General features: G+C 45.5%; 1 protein-coding gene across 2 annotated transcripts in view; it reads right to left on the bottom strand.

Annotated features, from left to right (window-relative positions):
• ptch1 (patched 1) overlaps positions 1-20257 on the bottom strand; it is a 46067-nt gene that overhangs the window by 9311 nt on the left and 16499 nt on the right. For both annotated transcript variants that reach the window (XM_040195881.2, XM_040195880.2), the window contains exons 4-18: positions 20037-20106; positions 19782-19873; positions 18001-18190; positions 17694-17815; positions 15243-15390; positions 13682-13813; positions 13394-13549; positions 13077-13175; positions 12080-12205; positions 9317-9435; positions 8170-8836; positions 7102-7411; positions 5720-5862; positions 2115-2298; positions 182-462 (exon numbers count right to left, since the gene is read on the bottom strand). In XM_040195881.2, coding sequence (XP_040051815.2) covers positions 182-462; positions 2115-2298; positions 5720-5862; positions 7102-7411; positions 8170-8836; positions 9317-9435; positions 12080-12205; positions 13077-13175; positions 13394-13549; positions 13682-13813; positions 15243-15390; positions 17694-17815; positions 18001-18190; positions 19782-19873; positions 20037-20106 — 2839 coding nt within the window. The remainder of the gene's footprint in view (positions 1-181; positions 463-2114; positions 2299-5719; positions 5863-7101; positions 7412-8169; positions 8837-9316; positions 9436-12079; positions 12206-13076; positions 13176-13393; positions 13550-13681; positions 13814-15242; positions 15391-17693; positions 17816-18000; positions 18191-19781; positions 19874-20036; positions 20107-20257) is intronic.

Here is a 20257-nt window from a genome sequence, read left to right as displayed (position 1 = left end):
CCCCTCTTAGCCGCCTTCTGAACCGCGCGTTAAAAAGAAAAATTGAATTAAAAAGCTGGCAAAGAGGAAAAGCCAAGCGATGCGCTTATCTAACGTGGGTAACAAAGAGTGAGCAGGTACAAGTGGTTCTCCGGCATTATCAACCATTTCTGCGTGTCTGTTTGTTCCTTCCAGCACTCACTATGATGCCGGCGGTCCACGGGTTGAGCAGGAAAAGGGCGCAGACCAGAAAGGTGCAGGCGAGCACGACGCTGATGGACAGCAGGAGCCAGTGGCGCAGGCTGACGTACTGCTCCCAGAACAGGAAAGGGTAGCCGTTGGGGTAGGAGGGCAGGCCTTGTCGGCTGTAGTTGCTGCAGATGGCGCGCACGCTCTCGATGGCCTCCACAAACTGAGGCGTTTCCCGGAGCCCGTTGAGGTAGAAGGGGAACTGTGCGTATTCGATGGGCTCAGCAGCCGGGACTGGATGGGGGGGGGGCAAAATGATTGGCAGGTTAATTGGTAAGAAGGAAAGCTACACAGCCTTTCATGGTGACAACATTTTTAATTTAGAAGAAATTGATTGATTATTACGGAACAACAGTCACATTTACAGATGACAGTTTGTCTAGTCTAAGTAACTATCATTAGTTTCGGATCATTTAGTGCATCCGCGGGTATCGTTTTACAAAACCACCAATATAAAGGCTTTCCCTCCCTAATCCAACCTTGTTCCAAGAGCAGCTACATCTGCTGGGTGAGTGTGTGTGTGTGTGGTGTGGGCGGAGCAGACTGAAACAGAGCTCCATTGACTCAAACCCAGCCAGTCTGTGGCCCAGTCTGGCTAATGAGGACCCATCAGTTCCAGACACAGTGGAGTGTCAGAGCTAACTGTGATTCACGGTAATTACAATGTCGAATAACCGCAATTACCACACCCCGAGAATCCCCCGCATAAAGCATAAAGTGGATGCATAAACACGCATACCTGCCTGTCACTCTGCTACGAAGTCCTATTTGGTGCCGGTCCAAACGGTGCGTTCATTCCGCCTTTTGCATGCAGCGTAATTAACAACACATTGCTGTATATGGCAGACTCCACGTCTGCCTTTTTAAAATATTGATTTCTTTTTTTTTTACATGTTTTGGGATTATCTGGCCTTGGTGTGAGTGTCTATATTCCAAAAGTGGCTGCAGGTCGTCAGGGAGGAGCACTTTCTAACATGGTTAGGCCCGTTACAATGTCAGCTATAACTTTCCATCAGGACACCAGTTGGGCTTTTGGCCAACAGAGATCTGCTCCGGGGGGCTCGTGCACAGTCAAACACGTCACGCTGCTTATCCAATCATACCCAGCAAAGGACTTCCTGCTAGTTATCCGATTGTGCTTCCCACCCAAACCAAGTCTGTCTGCGTTATCCAATCATTTTCCTCCCCCGTGGAGCACTTCCTGACTTGCACAAAATCACAAGCTGGAATCAAACAACAACATGACTCTACGTTTTATTAATGTGAGATACAGTCAGTGTGTGTGGCAGGGAAATGAGAAAAGAGTGAGTCGTGTTGTTTGGGGTCACTGAGTTTTAATAATGTGTGTGTGTGTGTGTGTGTGTGTGTGTGTGTGTGTGTGTGTGTGTGTGTGTGTGTGTGTGTGTGTGTGTGTGTGCGTGAAGTGGTAGTGGTAGGGCCCCATGGTAGACAGGATTATAGCATTCACCACAGGCACCATTAGAAGAACCACAGTGAGCTGTGTCTTGGTCCTCAGCCTTGCAACCTGAGCTCACACACTCACACATACACAGCAGCGGTACTGTAAAGTCTACTACCTCACTTAAAGTTAAGAGGCAGACAAGACCAATAACTCAAACCACATGAGGTAAACACTGCTCACACGTAGCAGCCGCCTTATAAACTAAAAAATGTTGCAGTCAAGATCAATGAGCCCCACAAAAAGTTTGCTTGAAATTTTAATAAATGCAATTTGTTCAACTGCACCGTACAACAGGTATGAACTTTATCATTTCAAATTAGCTTTATAGTTGGAGCAAATGCTATTATTGGCATTTCCTTCTTTGGGTCAAAGGGAAACGTTCCTGGTTTGAATCCTAGCATATTTCGCGGACAGGTTGACTTACTGCTGAGGCGTGTCTCGGGCATGGAGTCGGTACGGTCGTGGAGCCACTCGGGAGGATGCGGCCGTACGTTGGCCTGCGAGGCAGCGTATGCCATAGGATCATTGCTGACCCAGGCGGTCAGGTAGATGTAGAAAGCCCCAGGATTGATGATCCCATCTGCATCCACAAGCCTGTGACGAGTCAGCTGCAAAACCCAGAAAGGAGATCAATTAATGACGGTAACATAATTACCAATGTGGACCAAAGGTTTTCTTCTGTTGTGTTGTCCTAAAACATTCCAACACGTACGTGCATCTACATTAAATGAGCTTTTTCAAATTCACAATGGGCAGAACCACATAAAAAATGGAATAATTAGCAAATAGAAAAAGTGAAATTAAGGGAGAAAAATTGTTTTTGGCGGAACCAGCAGTTTTGCATCCGTTATGTAAACACTGGACCCAAAAAGATATTGTAGAAATAATAAATATTTAACCAAAAACATTTTACAGGTGAGTTGACCACAGAAATGCTTACTTATGAACATGCATGAGTGCAAGAGAACGGACTAGCTTTCAAAATAAGAGTCAAATATTAGTGCCCCTCTCTTTCCAACCAAAGAAAAATCAACAAGTCAAACAGTGGTCCCCTTTCTCAGAATTCCCGTACTTCTCATCACGGCTTCCCAGAATGATCATGCCACATTAAAACATGGAAAATGTTGAATCAGCTTCTCCCTTTACATACAGTAGATATTGGCTGGCCAACATCAGGCCCAATGTCCTGACCACTGTGAATACATTTCTGATGGAAGCAATTTTCTGTCAGGAAGCAGCTGCGGAAGACGAATGTTCAACCACGTATTCATCTTAATAATGGGAAATATACCACAAACTGTAATCTGCCATTATAGTTCCTTTACCTGTTGCTCAAAGCTTTACATGAGCCTTGACTGAGGGGCCAAGGTTGACTGGTTGACTGGTGCAGGTGGGTACGATATTGTACACATATACACACACAATACAAGACAATACGGTGATGCCGGCGCTTCTGATCTACAGGTTAAGAATACAATTAACATTGTAGTTCATGTTAATCTCAGTATTGTTCAAAAGTCTCTCTGCAAGCCTGCAGGTAACCTGTAGCCACTATGAATCAGACCAAACACGAGTGTTTTTTTTTTCTGGATGCTGAATTGTTCCCAAGCGGATTCCGTTGGTGTCACTTGGTGTGGAACCAGGGCCGTGTAGCGCAGCACTGCAGCCTCCTGAGAGGTAAAACCATCGCTGCACACCGCTCCGCCACCCCCCTTCTAGGAACTATAAATCCCTCCCTCACTGACAGCTTTGCGGGTGAAGCTGGACTCATGGGGTTAGGTGGATGAAGAGGAGGGGAGTTGGGGTTTGGTGTGTGTGTGGGGGGGGAGGGGGGGAGGGTTGAGTGGGAGATTGAGGAGAGAAAAATTGCTTGAGTTAGCGTAACAATAAAGAAATTGGCTGGAGTGCCTCAGCGCGTCTGTGTGCAGTTAACCTGGTTGTTAACACTGAAGGAAATGCCACCCAGCAAATGGAGTAGAGCTATAAAAATAACACAACATCTGTACAAATGTTGCTCACGCTTGCTTCCCCTGACCCCTGTTGGTACCCAGAATGCCCAGCGCCAGCGACCGACCCTGCCCTGAGAAGAAAAGGGCTCTTTCCTTTCCTATTCCCTCCCCAAGCTTTTTCTTTTTACTGCCTTCTATCGAAACCACGCACAAAACACAACTACAAAATGAGTCCCAGGCAAGGCCATGAGGAATTAATGGTCGCCCAGCACAGAGGGAAATGTTAGCAGCAGCACATCAAACTCAAAACACCTTCTGCACAGATCCATGGAGTGGCATATCAAAATAAAACATCTAGCGTTGCAATTTGCAAGGGTAGGAAAAGATCTGGTCCTCGTTTTAAAACACACACACACACAGAAAAAAATGCTACTACAGACAGAAAAGTAGAACACACACTCAAAAACATACAAATGCACACACAGCGCTGCCTCTAAGAAAGCACGTGTTTCATCTCCGTTCATTGAAAGAGGACACTGCAGTGGAGCACCGAGGGAGGGAAAAGGGAGGGAGGGAGGAATGGAGAGAAAGAGAGAGAGAGTGAGAGAGAGAGAGTGGTAGTGTGAGCAGGAGAGGGGGGGGGGGCTGGATTCCAGAAGATCTGGATTGAATTTAGCAGCGGGATACGCAACAACTGTATGTCTTCAGGCTGTCACAGGAAGCCCAGACATCTCCGCTGGCGGCCCCCACGCCTCACGGCAAATACATTTCCCTCACAGGCACAGGAAGTGATGCCACAGGGCCGCACACCAGGATTAGCCTCTGCTTCCTGCTCCGATTAGTGAAAGCGATAAGAGTAGAAGTACGCGGCCGCAATAGCGCTCAATAGGTAAAATAGACACAGACTCACAAACAACACAAATCACAAACATGACTAAGCGGAGCTATATGTCAAAGATAATTATCTTTGGGGGAAATTATCTCACTGCAATTGGCTGGCGACCAATCCAAGGTGTACCCCGTCTCTCGAAGTTGGTTGGGATAGACTCCAGCCCCCCCCCAGGATAAGCGGTTTGACGATGGATGGATAGATGGAAATTATCTCAGTGTTTTCATAAAGACTTTTTTTATTTTTTATTTCCCCAGCCTCTTATCTTCTGTTTTGTGGCGTTTCCAGCCAAGGAATGCAACTCTGTATCCATGTGTGTTGTTTCATGTAGGTGATAAACTAAAAACAGCGAGCAGTATCCCGCTGAAGCGTCCTCTGGACCATCCAAGGCCTTATCTGCTCCCTAGCTTGACTTCTGCCATTGCCTGATGTCAGAGATCCCTCCACACTGGTGACGGGACAGCTGGATTACATTTTGTCAGAAGATTATGATAATTGCGTGTAATGTAGTCATGAAATCTGGATGCTTTTCTATGCAGAAAAAATGAAACCAGTCCAAGCCTTAGTTAAAAATTAACACAAACTAATGGACCCTTTAAAATAGTACACTCACTTTGTTTAGCTGCATAGAGAAGCCAATTAATCATTTGTCAAAATATGCAACAAATGCAAATATTTTGACATTTCTAATTATCTGTCTTACATTTACAATGCTATCGGGGAGTAACTTCTCGAGTATAAGCTGTGTTTGGAATCACTAACCATCTTAAAATGCTTGACCCTTAGGGAAGACATCTCACTGTGAAGACGCTGCACGCACACCCAGAACTACCGAGTGTGACGAATGGTTTAAATGAAGAGTTAATAGGTTTTACTTGAGGCGAGCTGCAGCCCCAGTGAGAGCTTTACATTTCTGAGCTCGGTGAAGTCATCACAGAGAGAAGATGAAGATAGACAAAGGGAGGAGAAGAAAAAGACGGGATGGAGAGAGAGAGAGAGAGGCAGTCTTTAAACCGGGTGTGGCACTTCTAGCCCCAAACCCACTGGACAAAACATGCAAACATACACACACACACACACACAAAAGGAGAAAGCACTTTTAACACCGACGTCAGATCACAGTCGTTGTAAACCAGTTGAATCCCTTTTACTGGTGGGAACAACTGACACAGGCTTGGATTCTACACACACCAGGTTGAGGTTGAAGGGCTTCTCCCTGCGTCCAGTCTGCACTAACAGCTTGTAGGCCAGAACGCCATCGTCGGAGCCATTCCTGTAGCTGTTGGAGGTGATGCGGCCGGCCTCCCAGTCCTTGTCAAACGCCTGCTGGAGGCCTGCAGGAAACCACAAGAAAACACACTGGTTAGATGTGGATGTTTGGGAAGGTTACATGCCCTGTTATCTTCATTCTTCCTCTGCAGCACACTCATAAAGCAGAGTTCAAAAAGAAAAAAACACAACAATCCAGAACAGCACATGATAATGTGTGCAATACTGCAACCTAACCCTGTAATAAGCCTGATTGATTTAATAAAGTGACTTGGTTCCATTGTAAACCACCAAACAAGACTTCAAAAGCTTAAGAAAACGCAGCTTTTGATTCAAAGTCGCCATTAGGGAATATATCAGTAACATATGTCCCCTGTATACCACTCTCTAATCCATATGTGTATCACTCTCCCCCTCTCGGCTCTCCCCCAAAGCTCATGCTGTGGTCCGTCTGTGGGAGATGTTGTTTTGGGTCTCGTTCCGTGGCCTGTCTGGCTCCAATTTGTCCCACCATCGCAGAGAGCAATATCAGACACAGTTCTCCCTCTTCCTCTCCCACCCGAACACTCTCTGTGTGTTCCCAGCCGGCTCACACACACACACACACACACACGCACACAGACTCAGACAATGTGGTGTATCGTTACAGGCAAGTCAGCGCTTCCCCATTGAAAATGAGGCCATTCACAGATTCGGGTCGACGTGCAGAAGATGATATTCTTGTCCAGTGGCACTTTACAATTCTTAGACTTCAAGGTCCACGCTGGTGTAAGCGTCTGTCTTCCGCCAAAAAGTTCATATTTCTGATGAATGGATTGTAATGAAAAAAAGAACTTATCCAACTGAAATCAGTTTGCGGCGAGGTCGTCTTTACTGCCATTCGATTCTCACATCCTGTATATTGCCAGAGGCCAAGTATAAAAATATGACCTCAGGCTTCGTCCCGGTCCGTCAACCCCACTTGTGGACGACACGTGATTTTAATCAAGCTACTGTCAGCGTGCTTTTTGAAATCCTTCATACTTCTTAACTCATTCCCAACATCTTGTTTCCTGCAGATTCATCTCAAAACACAGAAGAAAACTATGATCTAAAGACCTTTTCAGAGGAAAGTCAATTATTCCCATGCCTGAACTAACTTGAATAGGATGTTAAACGAGGCAGTAATAACACAATTATCTATGACATCAGTATTTGGGTGAAATATAACAACAAATCTCACTGCTACGTGCGACCCACGGTTCTTTCTTCGATAAATCCCATTTCGGTCTGGTTTGGATGGTAATTATCAAGCTTAACTTTACCTTGCAGCCATTCCCTGAAGTAGTGAAGCCACATACGGGGCAGCTGCCCGTTGTCCTCCTTCAGCACGTAGCGGATGGTGTGGAACCTCTGGTGGAGCTGGTGCAGCAGAGGCTGTTTCTGGGCGTAATCGGCCCGTTGTGTCACCACGTACATGTTGTAGAAGGAGAAGAACTTGAACTGGGCCCCGATGAAGTCGTACTCGCTGGTCTCTCTGGGCACAATGTCCGTCAACTCCAGGCCATCCCTCACCTGGGTGGTCCCGTAGAGGCTGACGACCAGCAGGCAGAAGAACAGCACAATCACCACCACCTGGAAAGAAGATTCAGCTACTGCTTAAACCTTATTGTTTATTCTGAATGAGTGAAGAGCAAAGTTGTGGATACTTAACATACTGCAAAGCAATGTTAGTAGCAATACATCCCAAGAGCTCACAAAAAAGAGTATTTTATTTATTTTAAATAGCACGGTGGTTACTATTAATAAACAACAGTCGCCTGTGACATGGCAGGAAACACCAGGCAGTCAGATAGTTGTAGACATCTTTAATAACCCGGAGGTAAAATGACAATCCAAGGTCCGTGTTGTAAACTTCCATGTCAAATTTGAACTGTGTGCACGAAGTTTTGTTGCAGCAGATTAATAGTGACGGCAAAAAAAAAAAGATAAAAATCAGAGCATTATTTTACTGGAAGTACTGGATTAAGGCATCAGAGGAGTGCGTGAAGCAATTTGGCAGAAATGGTGAAACATCTGACAGTGTGTTGAAAAGACCAAGACTTCTCTAATAAGTACAGGCCACCCGATGATTTCAGCTCTGGAAGGCTTCCATTTGACCGGCCACCCACTAGATTGAGGTCAGACTGTGTGTGTGTGTTCGTGACTCAGATATGACCACAAACTCCAGACCAGATTTCCTCCTTCTATTCGCTCTAGTGACTCATTTTCCCTTTCAGATGATCACCACGGCAAGTCAGCGCAAACACAGTCTCACCTCACACAGACGCCCCCCCCCCCTCTTTCTTCCCTTGTTTTTCTACAGAAACAACACACCGAGATGCTGAACTCACCTTGGTGGTGGGCTGCAGAAGGAACGGAGCGTAGTGCCTCTCCGCAAAAGAGGACAGGGTCCAGCGGGAACAGGGAGGGTCGAGGCACCGCAGGCCCATGGAGCCCTCTCCGTGCTGGGACAGCAGGTCCCGGGTGGAGCTGTTGTTCTCGGGGCTCTGGCCCGTCGATGAGGCAGGGTCACCCTGACGGGGCGAGCTGGCGCTCAAGGTCGGGGCAGCAGCAGGAGGAGCAGGGTGATGATGGGAGAAGTTGGCAGAACCTCGAGATCCCCCGTTACCTCTGCTGCCGTTGCCGCTGCCGTTGTTGTTGTTATTGTTGTTATTGCCGGTGCTGCCGCTGTAATAGTCGTTGCTGGGGTTACTCCTCGTCGGAGCTGTGTTCATGGGCTGCACGGAGATCTGGGACCTTGGCTCAGCCGTGGTGTAGAAGGCCTGAGTCCGGGGGTCATACTCCGTCCTGAGCTGCACCGTGGACTGCATGGTGATTTGGGTCTGCTGGGCGAAGCCGTGGCTGCTGTAGGAGGGTGGGGGGCTGCTGTAGCTCGGGGGAGGCGTGCAATATGAGGGTGGAGGGGTACAATAGGATGGAGGAGGGCTGTAGCGACTCCCTTCCGCCCCATCCAGGTACGCATGGGGCTCGATCTGGATCACACGATTGGCACATGGGCTGAAGAGATAACGGCAGTGGATAAATGTCAGATTATGTACCGCTGTAAAAAATATATATGTGAATTGAAACTTTCATAGTTAGTTATGTAATTTATTGACAACAGTACGCACAGAAAATGTATTAATTTCTAATTAACTGCAGTGAATCTAGCGGAGATCCAACAAGGGGACTTAATAGTGCGTCTGCAGATCCATATGATCTCTGTACCAACAAGCCCATGCTGTTCAGTTTAATGAAGTAATACAGTAATAACAGACAGATAAATCCAGTAAAACGACCAAGCAGCCAGACAGAGAACAGACAGCTTAAGCAGTAATTATGCTGTGATTAAGGAACTCAGATTCTATGGATATTATTATTCATGGTAAGGTCACAGATCAGAGGAAATCATAAAAGGACGAAAAAACGCGAGTGCAATTAACCATCATCAAACATGAAAGAACATCTGTGCAGATGTCTGTAAGCGTGTGCACACACCTGTAGAAGCAGCAGAAAATGTCGAACCGCCTGTCTTCGCGTCGGTAGAGGTCCATGCTGAGGATGGCGGGGAAGATGAGCAGCACCATGGCAAAGTTGAACACCACTACCACTGCGGCCTGAGAGACACAGAGCAAACTTTAATTTGTGAACAGCACTTTTATCAAAAACATGGATGAGTAGTTTGTAAGTGACAATGGAGACACGGAGTAAAAAGGTTGTGGTGGGCTGAAGTTTTGAATCAACTGTGGCTTCAAAAGAGGTGGCTACAAAAGATTTAAATCCACTGAAAAGGAAGAATGAACTAGAATTTCAGTAATAAACTAAGAAAGTATTTCTCAATCACATTCATGCACAAGTTGCAAAATGATAATTGTTAATTGTTATGATGTCGTCTGGCCTAAAATACCTATTTCCTCCAATCACAAACACCGGGAAGCCTTAAATACATCTTGAAATAACTCAATCGTAATAAGCTGCCGTCAGAGCGAAAAAAAAAATAGCCTTTCAACACTATTTCTCTTCCTTGCAATACAAAAACGCAGAGTGCGCAGAGCAAAAAACGAGCCTTGTAATAGAAGCCAGTGCAGTGTTGTGGTTAAGTATTTGAAGGTGGTGCACTGGTGCAGAGGGTTGGGGTTAGGTTGGGGCCCTGCCCAGAAAACAATCTGGATCTTGCATGGTTGCCAGACCACTACTTGCACGCACACACACACACACACACACACACACACACACACACAATCCCGTGTGTGTGTGCACCGGACCACCCAAGGAGCCGGAGGCCCGCGGGGCCCGAGGTGATGAGCAGGCGCTGCGGCTGTATAGACAACACTCACCTCTTACACACTCACACAAAAAAATGCACGCACACACACACATTTACTACCATCTTAAAAAACTGTGAAGCCTCCTACTTAAACCACACCTTAACACCAACTAGACACACACACACACACACACACACATCCTTACCCTCCCTCATTCCTCAGCACGCAACTCAGTCAACAAGAGAGTGAAATAATGTGAGAGAACGATGCTTCTGTAAGTACAACAGTGAATTCTCAACTGGCCAGACAGATGCAGTGTGATAGTGGCCGCTAGCTGACCTGGGAGTGGGGAGATGTATCATCACATCTGTTCTTTCAGCGCACAAACGTGTGCGTTTTTTTGTGTCGTTATCTTGTTCATACTGATGCAAGGAAGCGGATGAGAGACATACAGGAGAGGAGAGAGAGAGAGAGAAGAATCCGTGGAGGAGTCGACCACAGGAAGCGCTTGATGCTGATAAAGAGACTCACGCGCACATACTAACACGCATCTCTATGAGGCAGAGAGATGACTACCACTGATTGCGGGTTGTGAGGTGTATGTGTGTGTGTGTTTAATAATAAAAGATGGGTATCGGCATGATTGTCTGCCTCACTTCAAGCCAGCGCTCCAACAGTCGCAAAACCACAAGTGAAAAGTATGCACGCTATGTGCATCTGTGTGTGTGCTTGTCTCCCTGTGTGCGCATCGGTGTGCAGAAAAACAAGGCTGCATGGATTAGACCCAAGGGGTAAATGGATCACGTTTGACAGGCTCGCGGTACTAAAGCCATCTATCCACACGTGCTAATATTGTACTCACTGTGGCGACGTCTTGCCGCACTCTGTGTGTCTCTATGTGTGTGTGTGTGAGAGAGACAGAGAGAGAGACAGTAAGTAGGACAGGCTACTTAGGGCAAAACTGCAAAAAAAAGGTGCTGAAATTGTCCGATGAATGCTTTTGATGTATAACTTTGTTTGACTGATAAGTTTCTTAAAGATTTTCGTTTTCAATTTAGCTACAAGAATCCTTCAAACTTTGCAAGCTTCTAATGTTTCCACCAGAAGGTAATTAACCAATCGGACTTAAAGACAACAGAAGCAACAAAATATACAATGTTCTACAGCTTGTCTTGAGTAAATCCTCCCAACGTGCTGAGCCGAGAGGCAGAAAAAAAATCTGATATGAAAGAAGGCAAAGTGTTGAGAAAAGCCTTGAATATTTTAAAAAACTCAGACATTGCAATTTTGGGTTAAATCCTGTTGATGAAGAGTCCAACATTGACCCAATCAACAAGCTGGTCAAACCTGTTTTGGGAAACCCAAAGTTGTTTGTATGCATAGTCTTACTATATCCTTACATTCCTTAAATCGCTGCAAGCATTAACAGTTGAATCTGCTATTGTCTTTTCTCAAGCGAGCGTTCGTTCAATTAACGATCTTATTGCTCATTGGAGGGATTTTGCACTAGAATTCGCTGTTCTGGTGACGTCTGTAATTACTGACAGATGTTAGGGAAGTCAGTGCTCCCCCTCTGATCCCCCTGATCTCCCCCCACCTATACACACACACACACACACACACACACACACACACACACACACACACAATCAGTCTGACCGTTGCTTGTCAAACCTCCCACACAGGTACTACAACTCACAACGCACACATTACACACGTGCACCCGCAAAAGGGATTTGGTTACGTGGACCTCAGTTGCAATCTGGGCAGACACTGGGCCCACCACAAAACCTCCTCGAAGGGGGAGGCAGAGGGCTGGATGGATTTAACAAAACACACACACACACTCACACACACACTTTCAGTTCAATAAAAGAAATCAATAAAACGACTGTCCAAGCGAGTACTGGAACGGGGCCCCATCAAGCCCCACCCCAATGAACTCGCACTCACACACACACACGCACACACACTCAATGACGACCCGGCATACCTGTAGAGAAAAGGCTCGGAGTGCCGGGATGGGGATGAGGGCCGCCATGAAAAAAGCCGTGACGTTACTGATGGAGGTGAGAGCCACGCTGGCCCCGGTCCTCTTCAGGCACTCGCCCGTACGGTCCTGACAGACAGAGGCAGACGGGGAGATGAAGGGAAAAGCCACAGAACTTCTTTTGATCAGATCGTAGCCAGAGGCAAACCGTGTAATACTTGAGATTACGCACAATTATCAGAACAGTGATGTGACTGACAGTGATTGCAATGTTTCTCGAAGTGCTCTTAAAGAAGCCACCTGGGCCTGTCAGCTTCTGTTTGAAGAGCTCAGATGAAAGTGGAGAAGAAACGACGCCGTCGCCTAAAACTACAAACTTCTTAGTGTGATCAAGACTGTTGATGGGCCTGTTTCAGTGATAAGCATGCAGACAGCGGGTTTCGCGGAAATTGTGTGAAGATTTGAGGACGTGCAGGACCACACAGTGCGTGTCCGCAGGCGTGTGCATCTAATGTGTGTGTGTGTGTGTGTGTGTTTCTGACAGAGAGAGATCAGGTTCAGCTACGGGTTAGTTTTCATCTCCGCCTCACAAAGGAAGTTGGGGGATGAGGGATGCAAAGCTTGTAGGGGAGGGTAACTGGGGAAAGCAAAAAGAAGCAAATACATGCCTGTGTCTACTCCCATCTGGAGATATAAAGTTATCCCGCTGAGCAAACACACACAAGTATATAAATATGTGCATTATTTAATCATTTCTCAATGTTTTTTCCCTTTATTTTGTGAGTTTAATTCTGTATGTGCCTCGGCCCACTTGAGACGACAATTTTGATTTATGATGTAATTTAGATAATCCCCACTGTGTTTTTCCCATATTTCATATGGCGCATTGTTTAGATTAGTCAGAGTGTGGCACATGCAGGAGGCTGTTAGGTGCCACATCACAAGCGTGGACAGGCTTCACACACATTCCTCCAGCGAACAGCAGGGACGTTTGCCTCACCTCGAACGGGATCCTCTTGTTCTGTCCGGTTTCACTGAAGGCATGAGCGAGGAGGAAGACGTCATCCACTCCGACACCCAGAGCCAAGAAGGGGAGCACCTGTAGCACAAAAAACTTCATAAGCTCCACGATCCACAAGGTGGACCACAGCCAGCACAACCCCGTTGGTCCTTTTTACTTTCTAGCACGCAGAATGTTACAGGTTGTACAAATTTCTCTCATTTTGAGATGAGTATCATCATTGACAAGATGTCATACTTTGTATAATCAAAAGCTTTTAAAAAAGGACACACAGTCATGTTTTTAATCCGACTTACCTGCGTGGTGGCAGCATTGAAGGAGATGCCCAGGAGAGAGCAGAGGCCCAGGCCAGCTGCAACAGACAGTGTCACCAGCAGGACGCCCGCCAACCCCACGGCCCCCTGAGACTTGGCACAGTCCCACCGCAGCATGGTCAGACACGCATAGGCCAGCTGGCAACAGCAAACAAGAAGTCCATTTATCAGCCAGTCATTAAGAGTCTGTCCTCCCCTTTTAGCTTTTGTCGATCCAAGCCTACACTTGGGTTCCTCAAAAATGTGCCGTCAGTGCGGCTTTGTTCTCACCATCAGCAAGTACCCACTGGCTACACGGATGATACTGATGTCGGAGAAGGATTTGAGGATATCTTCCAGGGTGGTGCTGGTGAATGACAAGACCTTCTGAGATGAGTTTGCTGCCACACTCTGCAGCACCGCCTAGAAGGAGAGAGGAACAGGGAAGGCGGTGAGGAAAGTAATGATGCAATAATTAATTGAGTCCTTGAACAAACCTCCAAGGCAATGAAAACTATTCGGAATTACATTTAAACAACAAACTTGAACAGGATGTTTATGAAGGAATAAAATACATCCCACAAAAATGTGCTGTGCAGCTCAGTGATCGCTCGAATGGAGGTTCAATGACCACACGGCCATAATTCCTTGATTTTTTGGATTTGTTTTATAGTGAGCTCCTGCCCTCTTCTTCTACTCAGAGGTTTGTTTCTGGACATAATCAGCTCAACTCTCTGCAGACTAAAATGTATTTCTCTTCCCTTCCACATTTCTCCATTAATATATCAGTTGGTATATTGGTATAACTGACGCTCGCAGATGTCCTGATGTCCAGTCAAAAATACTACAAGTTGAATGTGTATCACAGAGAAACCATCTTCCCAATTCAATAATATTGCACCTCAGACGACAGCAAAACTCTGATCGGTCCTCCGGCCTGTTTGATGAATATCATGTATAGAATAGGGAAATCTCTCCCTGTGTGTCTTTAAAAGGCAACAAAGAAAAAACCCAGCCCTGAATAATGAGCTCTGCCTCGGTTGGTATTTGGAGGAATCTGCACACAGTACCCTGACCAATCCTCTCCCTCTCTCACTATCTCAAGGCAGACAGATGGCTTCAACATTGAACTGCAGTCACTGCTCAGTGGGGAGCAATGCTGGCTGACACACATTAGAAAACACGCAATAGATTACACACACACACACACACACACGTGAACTTGCACATGTGTCAGGCACATACCTACATGCATGCACATACTATTTGCGCAGGCACGCCTAACCGTGAGTAATACAATAACACGCTGCCATAAGACAGAAATTGGTCACCTTTTACTTCTTATTTGATTGCGGTGGATAAGAAAGCTGCATTCAAAACGATCACACCTCCTGTCGAGCTATCTGTGATCTCTGGGCCCCAAGACGAACGGCGCACACACACACACACACACACACACAAGGTCACGCCGTGTCGAACAGAGGTTGGGGGGCCCCCAAAACAAAGACCAGATGATGTCACACATGAGCCACCAATGGGGCCACAGCTGGGAAAGCGATCGTGTGGGAACGTTGGAGCGTGTTTGCATATGTCTTTGTACGCAAGTTAAAGAAAGAGAGACATCCAGCACTCCTGTAATGTATTCCAGACCATCTCCCCGTGTTGCTCTATTGCACCTTTCCACTGAGCATTGGGAGGGAGGCTTTTCCCTTTCACCACACACCCACAGTGGTTCTAGTATCCATCAGGGGCCCGGGCTTCGGATGGGGCCTTTCCATGTTCACCTGTATCCGGTCATTGATTTATGATATGGTCGTAGAGGCTTTAGGTGTGTCTCTCTCTCTCTCTTTACCTCAGAGTATCTCCTCTGCCAGGCTTCTAGTATGGCTGCAGCCTTTTCTTCGTTCCAGTTGATGTGGGAAACCTCCTCGTAGCCCCGAAAGTGCTCAAACATCTGCTTGGGAGTCATCAGCTGGAACATGGTCTGTAAGGCTTGGGCACTGGAAAGGAGGAAGGATAAATTGTTGTTTACACAAGAGGATACGCAAGCTGGATTGTGCAAGTGATCATCAAAGAGCGTAGAAACGTGGATTTTGAAATGTGCAAGACACACCAATGAATATCCTTATTGGAAGCTTTGAACACCAAAAGCTGTGTGATAATAGATGATGTCAAAATAACAAATTTGATTGGAAGCACCAACAGGGAAACGAGAGAAGCAGAAAAGTTGGAACTATCAAACCTAAAGGCTAAGGTTAATAATCGTGGGATTATTTTATTCAGTGATTGATCCCTTTGTCTATTAAATTGTTTTAAACAACCAACAATCGGATTAAACAATCATTGTGACCATCGTCACATTTCTTAATATTCAACTACCCACAAAAAGACAATAGGACGGTTTTCTTAATCCATACGTGTTCCTTGTGTGTCCAAAACTAACCTCCCCATCTCCAACATGCTCTCCCTCAGATTCATAGCCCTTCTCATTCAACCAGCATCACAGCTACGACTTCTTGTAATGAAGCGGCAACAGGAGCCATCAAAAAAACAGTCTGAAGCAACATGCCTCAGAAATATAGGTCCATATCTTCTCTGCTCTATTCCAAACCAGTTGGACGGATTTGATAGTGACAGAGGAAGTGCCGGATTCTATTTAATGGATATCTGGACGTCCCGGTCATGTTCTGACAGATATCAACAGGGCCGTGAGTTACAGTATGATGAGGAATACAACTTGCTTGATACACACGTCAGAGAGGTAATAAGGCAAGAAAAGGTATTTTTAATATATGGATTTAAAATTTGAGGAACCGTGGGAACAAACTCCCATAAATGTTGATCTCTGTAATAAGGCAATAATGCCGATAACGGTGGAAGTTATGTTGTATTTCACTGTGTAGTACAACGCGGCTCGAGCTAGACTCTCCCATTTGAAAAAATGGTAACTGTTGTTTTCTTTTTTTTGTTACCATGTCGGTCAAGACTCAAATTGAGCAGAGATGGTTCAGAGTAAAAACACTGCAGGCCACTAAAAGTAAAAGGGAATCGTCACTAGCGCAGCACCGCACATCCCGCATAAAACAGCAGTTTTCATATAGCAGATCTATAGTCATCTAAAAAAATTGAAATTGTATTTTAGATTTATTTCTATTCTTGAACATTTCCCCTAAAATTTACCTCAGCTCAAATGCGTACGCGATTGGTTGCGTAGGAAGTTATTCAGCGGTGTGGCGTCGGAGAAGATGTCACTCCGGTTTCACGCAGTGTTGCTATGGTGATTAGTACTAAACCCTGCGCACACTGAGGGGCTTCTACCAGCGGTGGAAAACGAAGCGGAGAAATACCTGGTCCCCCCCCCGACGCGAGCGCGGTGGAGTCGAGTCAACCGTGCAGTGGAAAGGCGCCATTAGTAAACAAGATGTAGAAACTGAGTGCCAGCAGTAACAGCCCAATGGACAGAGCAACTAAACAACACACACACACACACACACACACACACACACACACACACACACACACACACACACATACTCTAATGACCCAATCTTGCCAGGAAAAAACACAACCACAAAACAAACAACGCACCCCACTGTACTCTGGAGCCAGTCTGCGTCTAAATGTGTGTGTGTGTGTGTGTGTGTGTGTGTGTGTGTGTGTGTGTGTGTGGGTATATGCATGAGCACGAGCCATCCAAACTGCAACATCACATTAAAATAAGTAGACCAGGAGTAAACCATTGGATGATTTGTCGAGCTTTCTCTTATTAAAAGGAAAGCTTCTCAATGCTTGATTAAATCATGCTTTTTATTCCTGCGTATGTTTGGAATATGAGAATCTGGAATAAGACAGTGATTGACTGATAAATGTGTTGCGTTAAGGACAGCTTACAGCTTATTGCACACATGTGAAGATTATATACTCATAATAATACACAACCATAACGATTTGTCCGAGTCCTTGTGCCGGAAATTAAATCCATGAACCCAAAATCGCTGCATGTTTGGACAAACTAGCCCGGCAATGGATCGCCCCATGTACGTGTGTGTGTGTGTGTGCGTATGAGTGGGTAGTGTCCAAGCAGAGTGTCCAGAGTTGAGCAGGAACAGCTGGAGTTCTAAGATTTCACTGGAATCTGCTAATGACCGCAAGATTTACAGCACATCGCGCACACGCACGCCCGCGCCGTTTCAAAGTGCATAAAAAAACAAAAAATACACACACACACTCTTTTCAGAATAAGCCCTACAAGGATCACAGCCGTGTTTATGAGAGTGTGTATGTGTAAGTGTGGCTATGTTACCTGAGCAGGGGTCCGCTGCCGTTCTTGGTGGTCCCTCCCACGATCAGTTCCTCCTGCCAGTGCATGTACTTCCTGGACAGACCGTGGCAGCCGCCGCTCAGGGCGCGCGCCACGTCAAACGGCTGGTGCAATAAAAACAACCGGCGAGGGAAATAACTGTCAAAAGCTACTATCAAAACAAAGACTTAATGTTTTATTAGAACTTATAAATGTTTGCATACTACAAGGCCAAAGCTTGACACTGTGTGTGTGTGTGTGTGTGTGTGTGTGTGTGTGTGTGTGTGTGTGTGTGTATTTGCGCGCTTACCTTTGTTGAGTTTTTATTGGGCGCCGTTAGGGGGCAGTCGGGGTCAGCAGGGTTCAGGCAGGGTCTATCCATGTAGCCGTGTCCAATACCGGCCTTTTCCAACATCTCCTCAAAACTTTGATTTTCCCCTGCCATTTCTTCAAGGACCTTTTGGGGGTCCAAGTTGGTCCATTGCAAAGGGCCTTTACCTCTGCAGAGTTAAAAGTAAGGAGGGATACTGTGGAAAAATGACTTCAACCATGTTTTAAGATGCTGCGATCCTGTTTCTGGGTAAACATTTATCTGTACTTAAAGCTATCATTAATTTGGTTAATGATGCTTTTTTGGCAAGTAATTCTGAAGAGCTCTTTCTTAGAATTCTATTCTAAACATTTATCTCAGTTGACGATCACAGAGGATTATCCCCATTTTGGTTGAGCTCACTTTCCTTTTGGCCTCCAAATTAAGTGGTTTAGGTAATCTGGCTCAATGATGACATGTTTCTAAATGTTCTTTTTGAGCTTTTGCGTTAGCTAGTTAGTAATCATAATCAAGGTAAATGAATCCAAAACAGTGAAAAAAAGCTACAATTTCCCTTTGGGAGCAAAAACAAGATGCAACTGTTTTATTTGCATTACATTTACATTTATTATTTAGCTGACACTTCTATCCAAGGCGACTTACAATAGGTCCATTCAATCAAGTGCCAACATAAGTGCTAACTAGTCCAGGTACAGTCGGTAAAAAAAAGTGCCTTTTCAGCCGCCTAAATTTTACACTCTCCTGATGTTGTTGTTGAGTTTATTCCATCTCTTACAGAGGATGTTGTGTTTTCGTTTATTTGTAGGTGCAATTACTTACCGCTTGTTTTGTCGGGATGTATTTCAGTGATTTGCATTTGTCAAATGTTCATATGTAATTATCCCCAAATTTGATCTAAACGGTCACATTTTTGTAATCCCTTTCTTGCTAGGTGACAAAACAATAAAATGGAGACCAATTCCCATTGTGCAATGGCACAGTGCTGAATTCCACCTCCTAAACCGGTCCTTGTCTCCTACGCCTCACACATTCCAATCTCCCTTTCTCTGAAATCTCTCTCTTATTCAGACTACATTGTATGTGCTTAACCAGGCTTGGGTTATTATTCCCAGCCTTCCAACCAGAACATAGTAAAAACCTTTTTTTTTAACCATCGGAGACCAACGGGCAACACACACACATTCACGTACTATGAGGATCTCAAGCTGATACACTCACACGTCCACATAACACACGCATGCACTGATGGCAATGGCACACACTATGTGCATGCATGCACACACACACACATGCTTAGGTAAAGGCCTGCTGAGTATTACTGTAGCAGCAGGCCATTAGCAACAGAAGGGACAGACAATGGTGTGAGGCCCAAAGCTGGAGAGAAACGATCGGCAGCGATACGCATGCCAGGAACCACTACAATAGAGCCTTCAGAGGACACACACACACTCTTGTTCCTCTGTGGTGTCTCTTTGGAAGGGCTGAGCGTGTTTGGGCACCTTCTACTAAAAGGGGTAAAAACAAGATTCAGGGACCTTGATCTCCTCGATGTCGGCGTCTTGAGAACAATCTCAAAATACTGCGACCATGAACACTAAACAAACCGCGGGGAATCATGAGCTCAGCGAACAAGACCCTGTTGTCCACAATCAGTTCTGATCATGTGAACGAAAAACAACCGTAATCAATCCGCCGACATGCAGAGTTGGCGTGTTGTGATGCATCATAAAACTAAAAAAGGGGGGGTTTGGCGTACTTACGGGAGATAGATCATTCCAGACTGGAGCTTGGCTCCCTCCCAGAAACAGTCCAAAGGGGTGATGATGAGGCAGGGATGAAGCTTTTCTATCATCTAATTGGACAAATACATGCCAACAAACAGCAGATTTGACACACATTGACAACAGCGAGAGTATATATACACACCAAAAAAAAGAGATTTTTCTATTGTACAAGTCATGTTTCAATATGATCCAGAAGGTAAAATGAGGTGAAAGATATTGAAGATATCTTACCTGATCCATTAAAGGAGTTTCTGTGACTAGTTCTCCTGATTTGTAGCATAGGTTTTCTAATTTCCATTGTCTGTAAGAGAAAACAAAATACTTTTGGTTTAATTGTTGTCATGGTCATATAACACAAGCAGCGCTTTAGGCAAGCCCGATTAAATAATGATAATACGGCTTTCATCATTATGTATTTTGATTGCATCCAACTGCACTTTGAGACTGAAATT

This window comes from Gasterosteus aculeatus, chromosome 13 (genome assembly GCF_964276395.1).
Source record: "Gasterosteus aculeatus chromosome 13, fGasAcu3.hap1.1, whole genome shotgun sequence".
Classification (NCBI taxonomy): Eukaryota; Metazoa; Chordata; class Actinopteri; order Perciformes; family Gasterosteidae; genus Gasterosteus; species Gasterosteus aculeatus.
The sequence above is the reverse complement of the archived record's forward strand: the minus strand, read 5'-3'. Positions and strand labels throughout refer to the sequence as shown.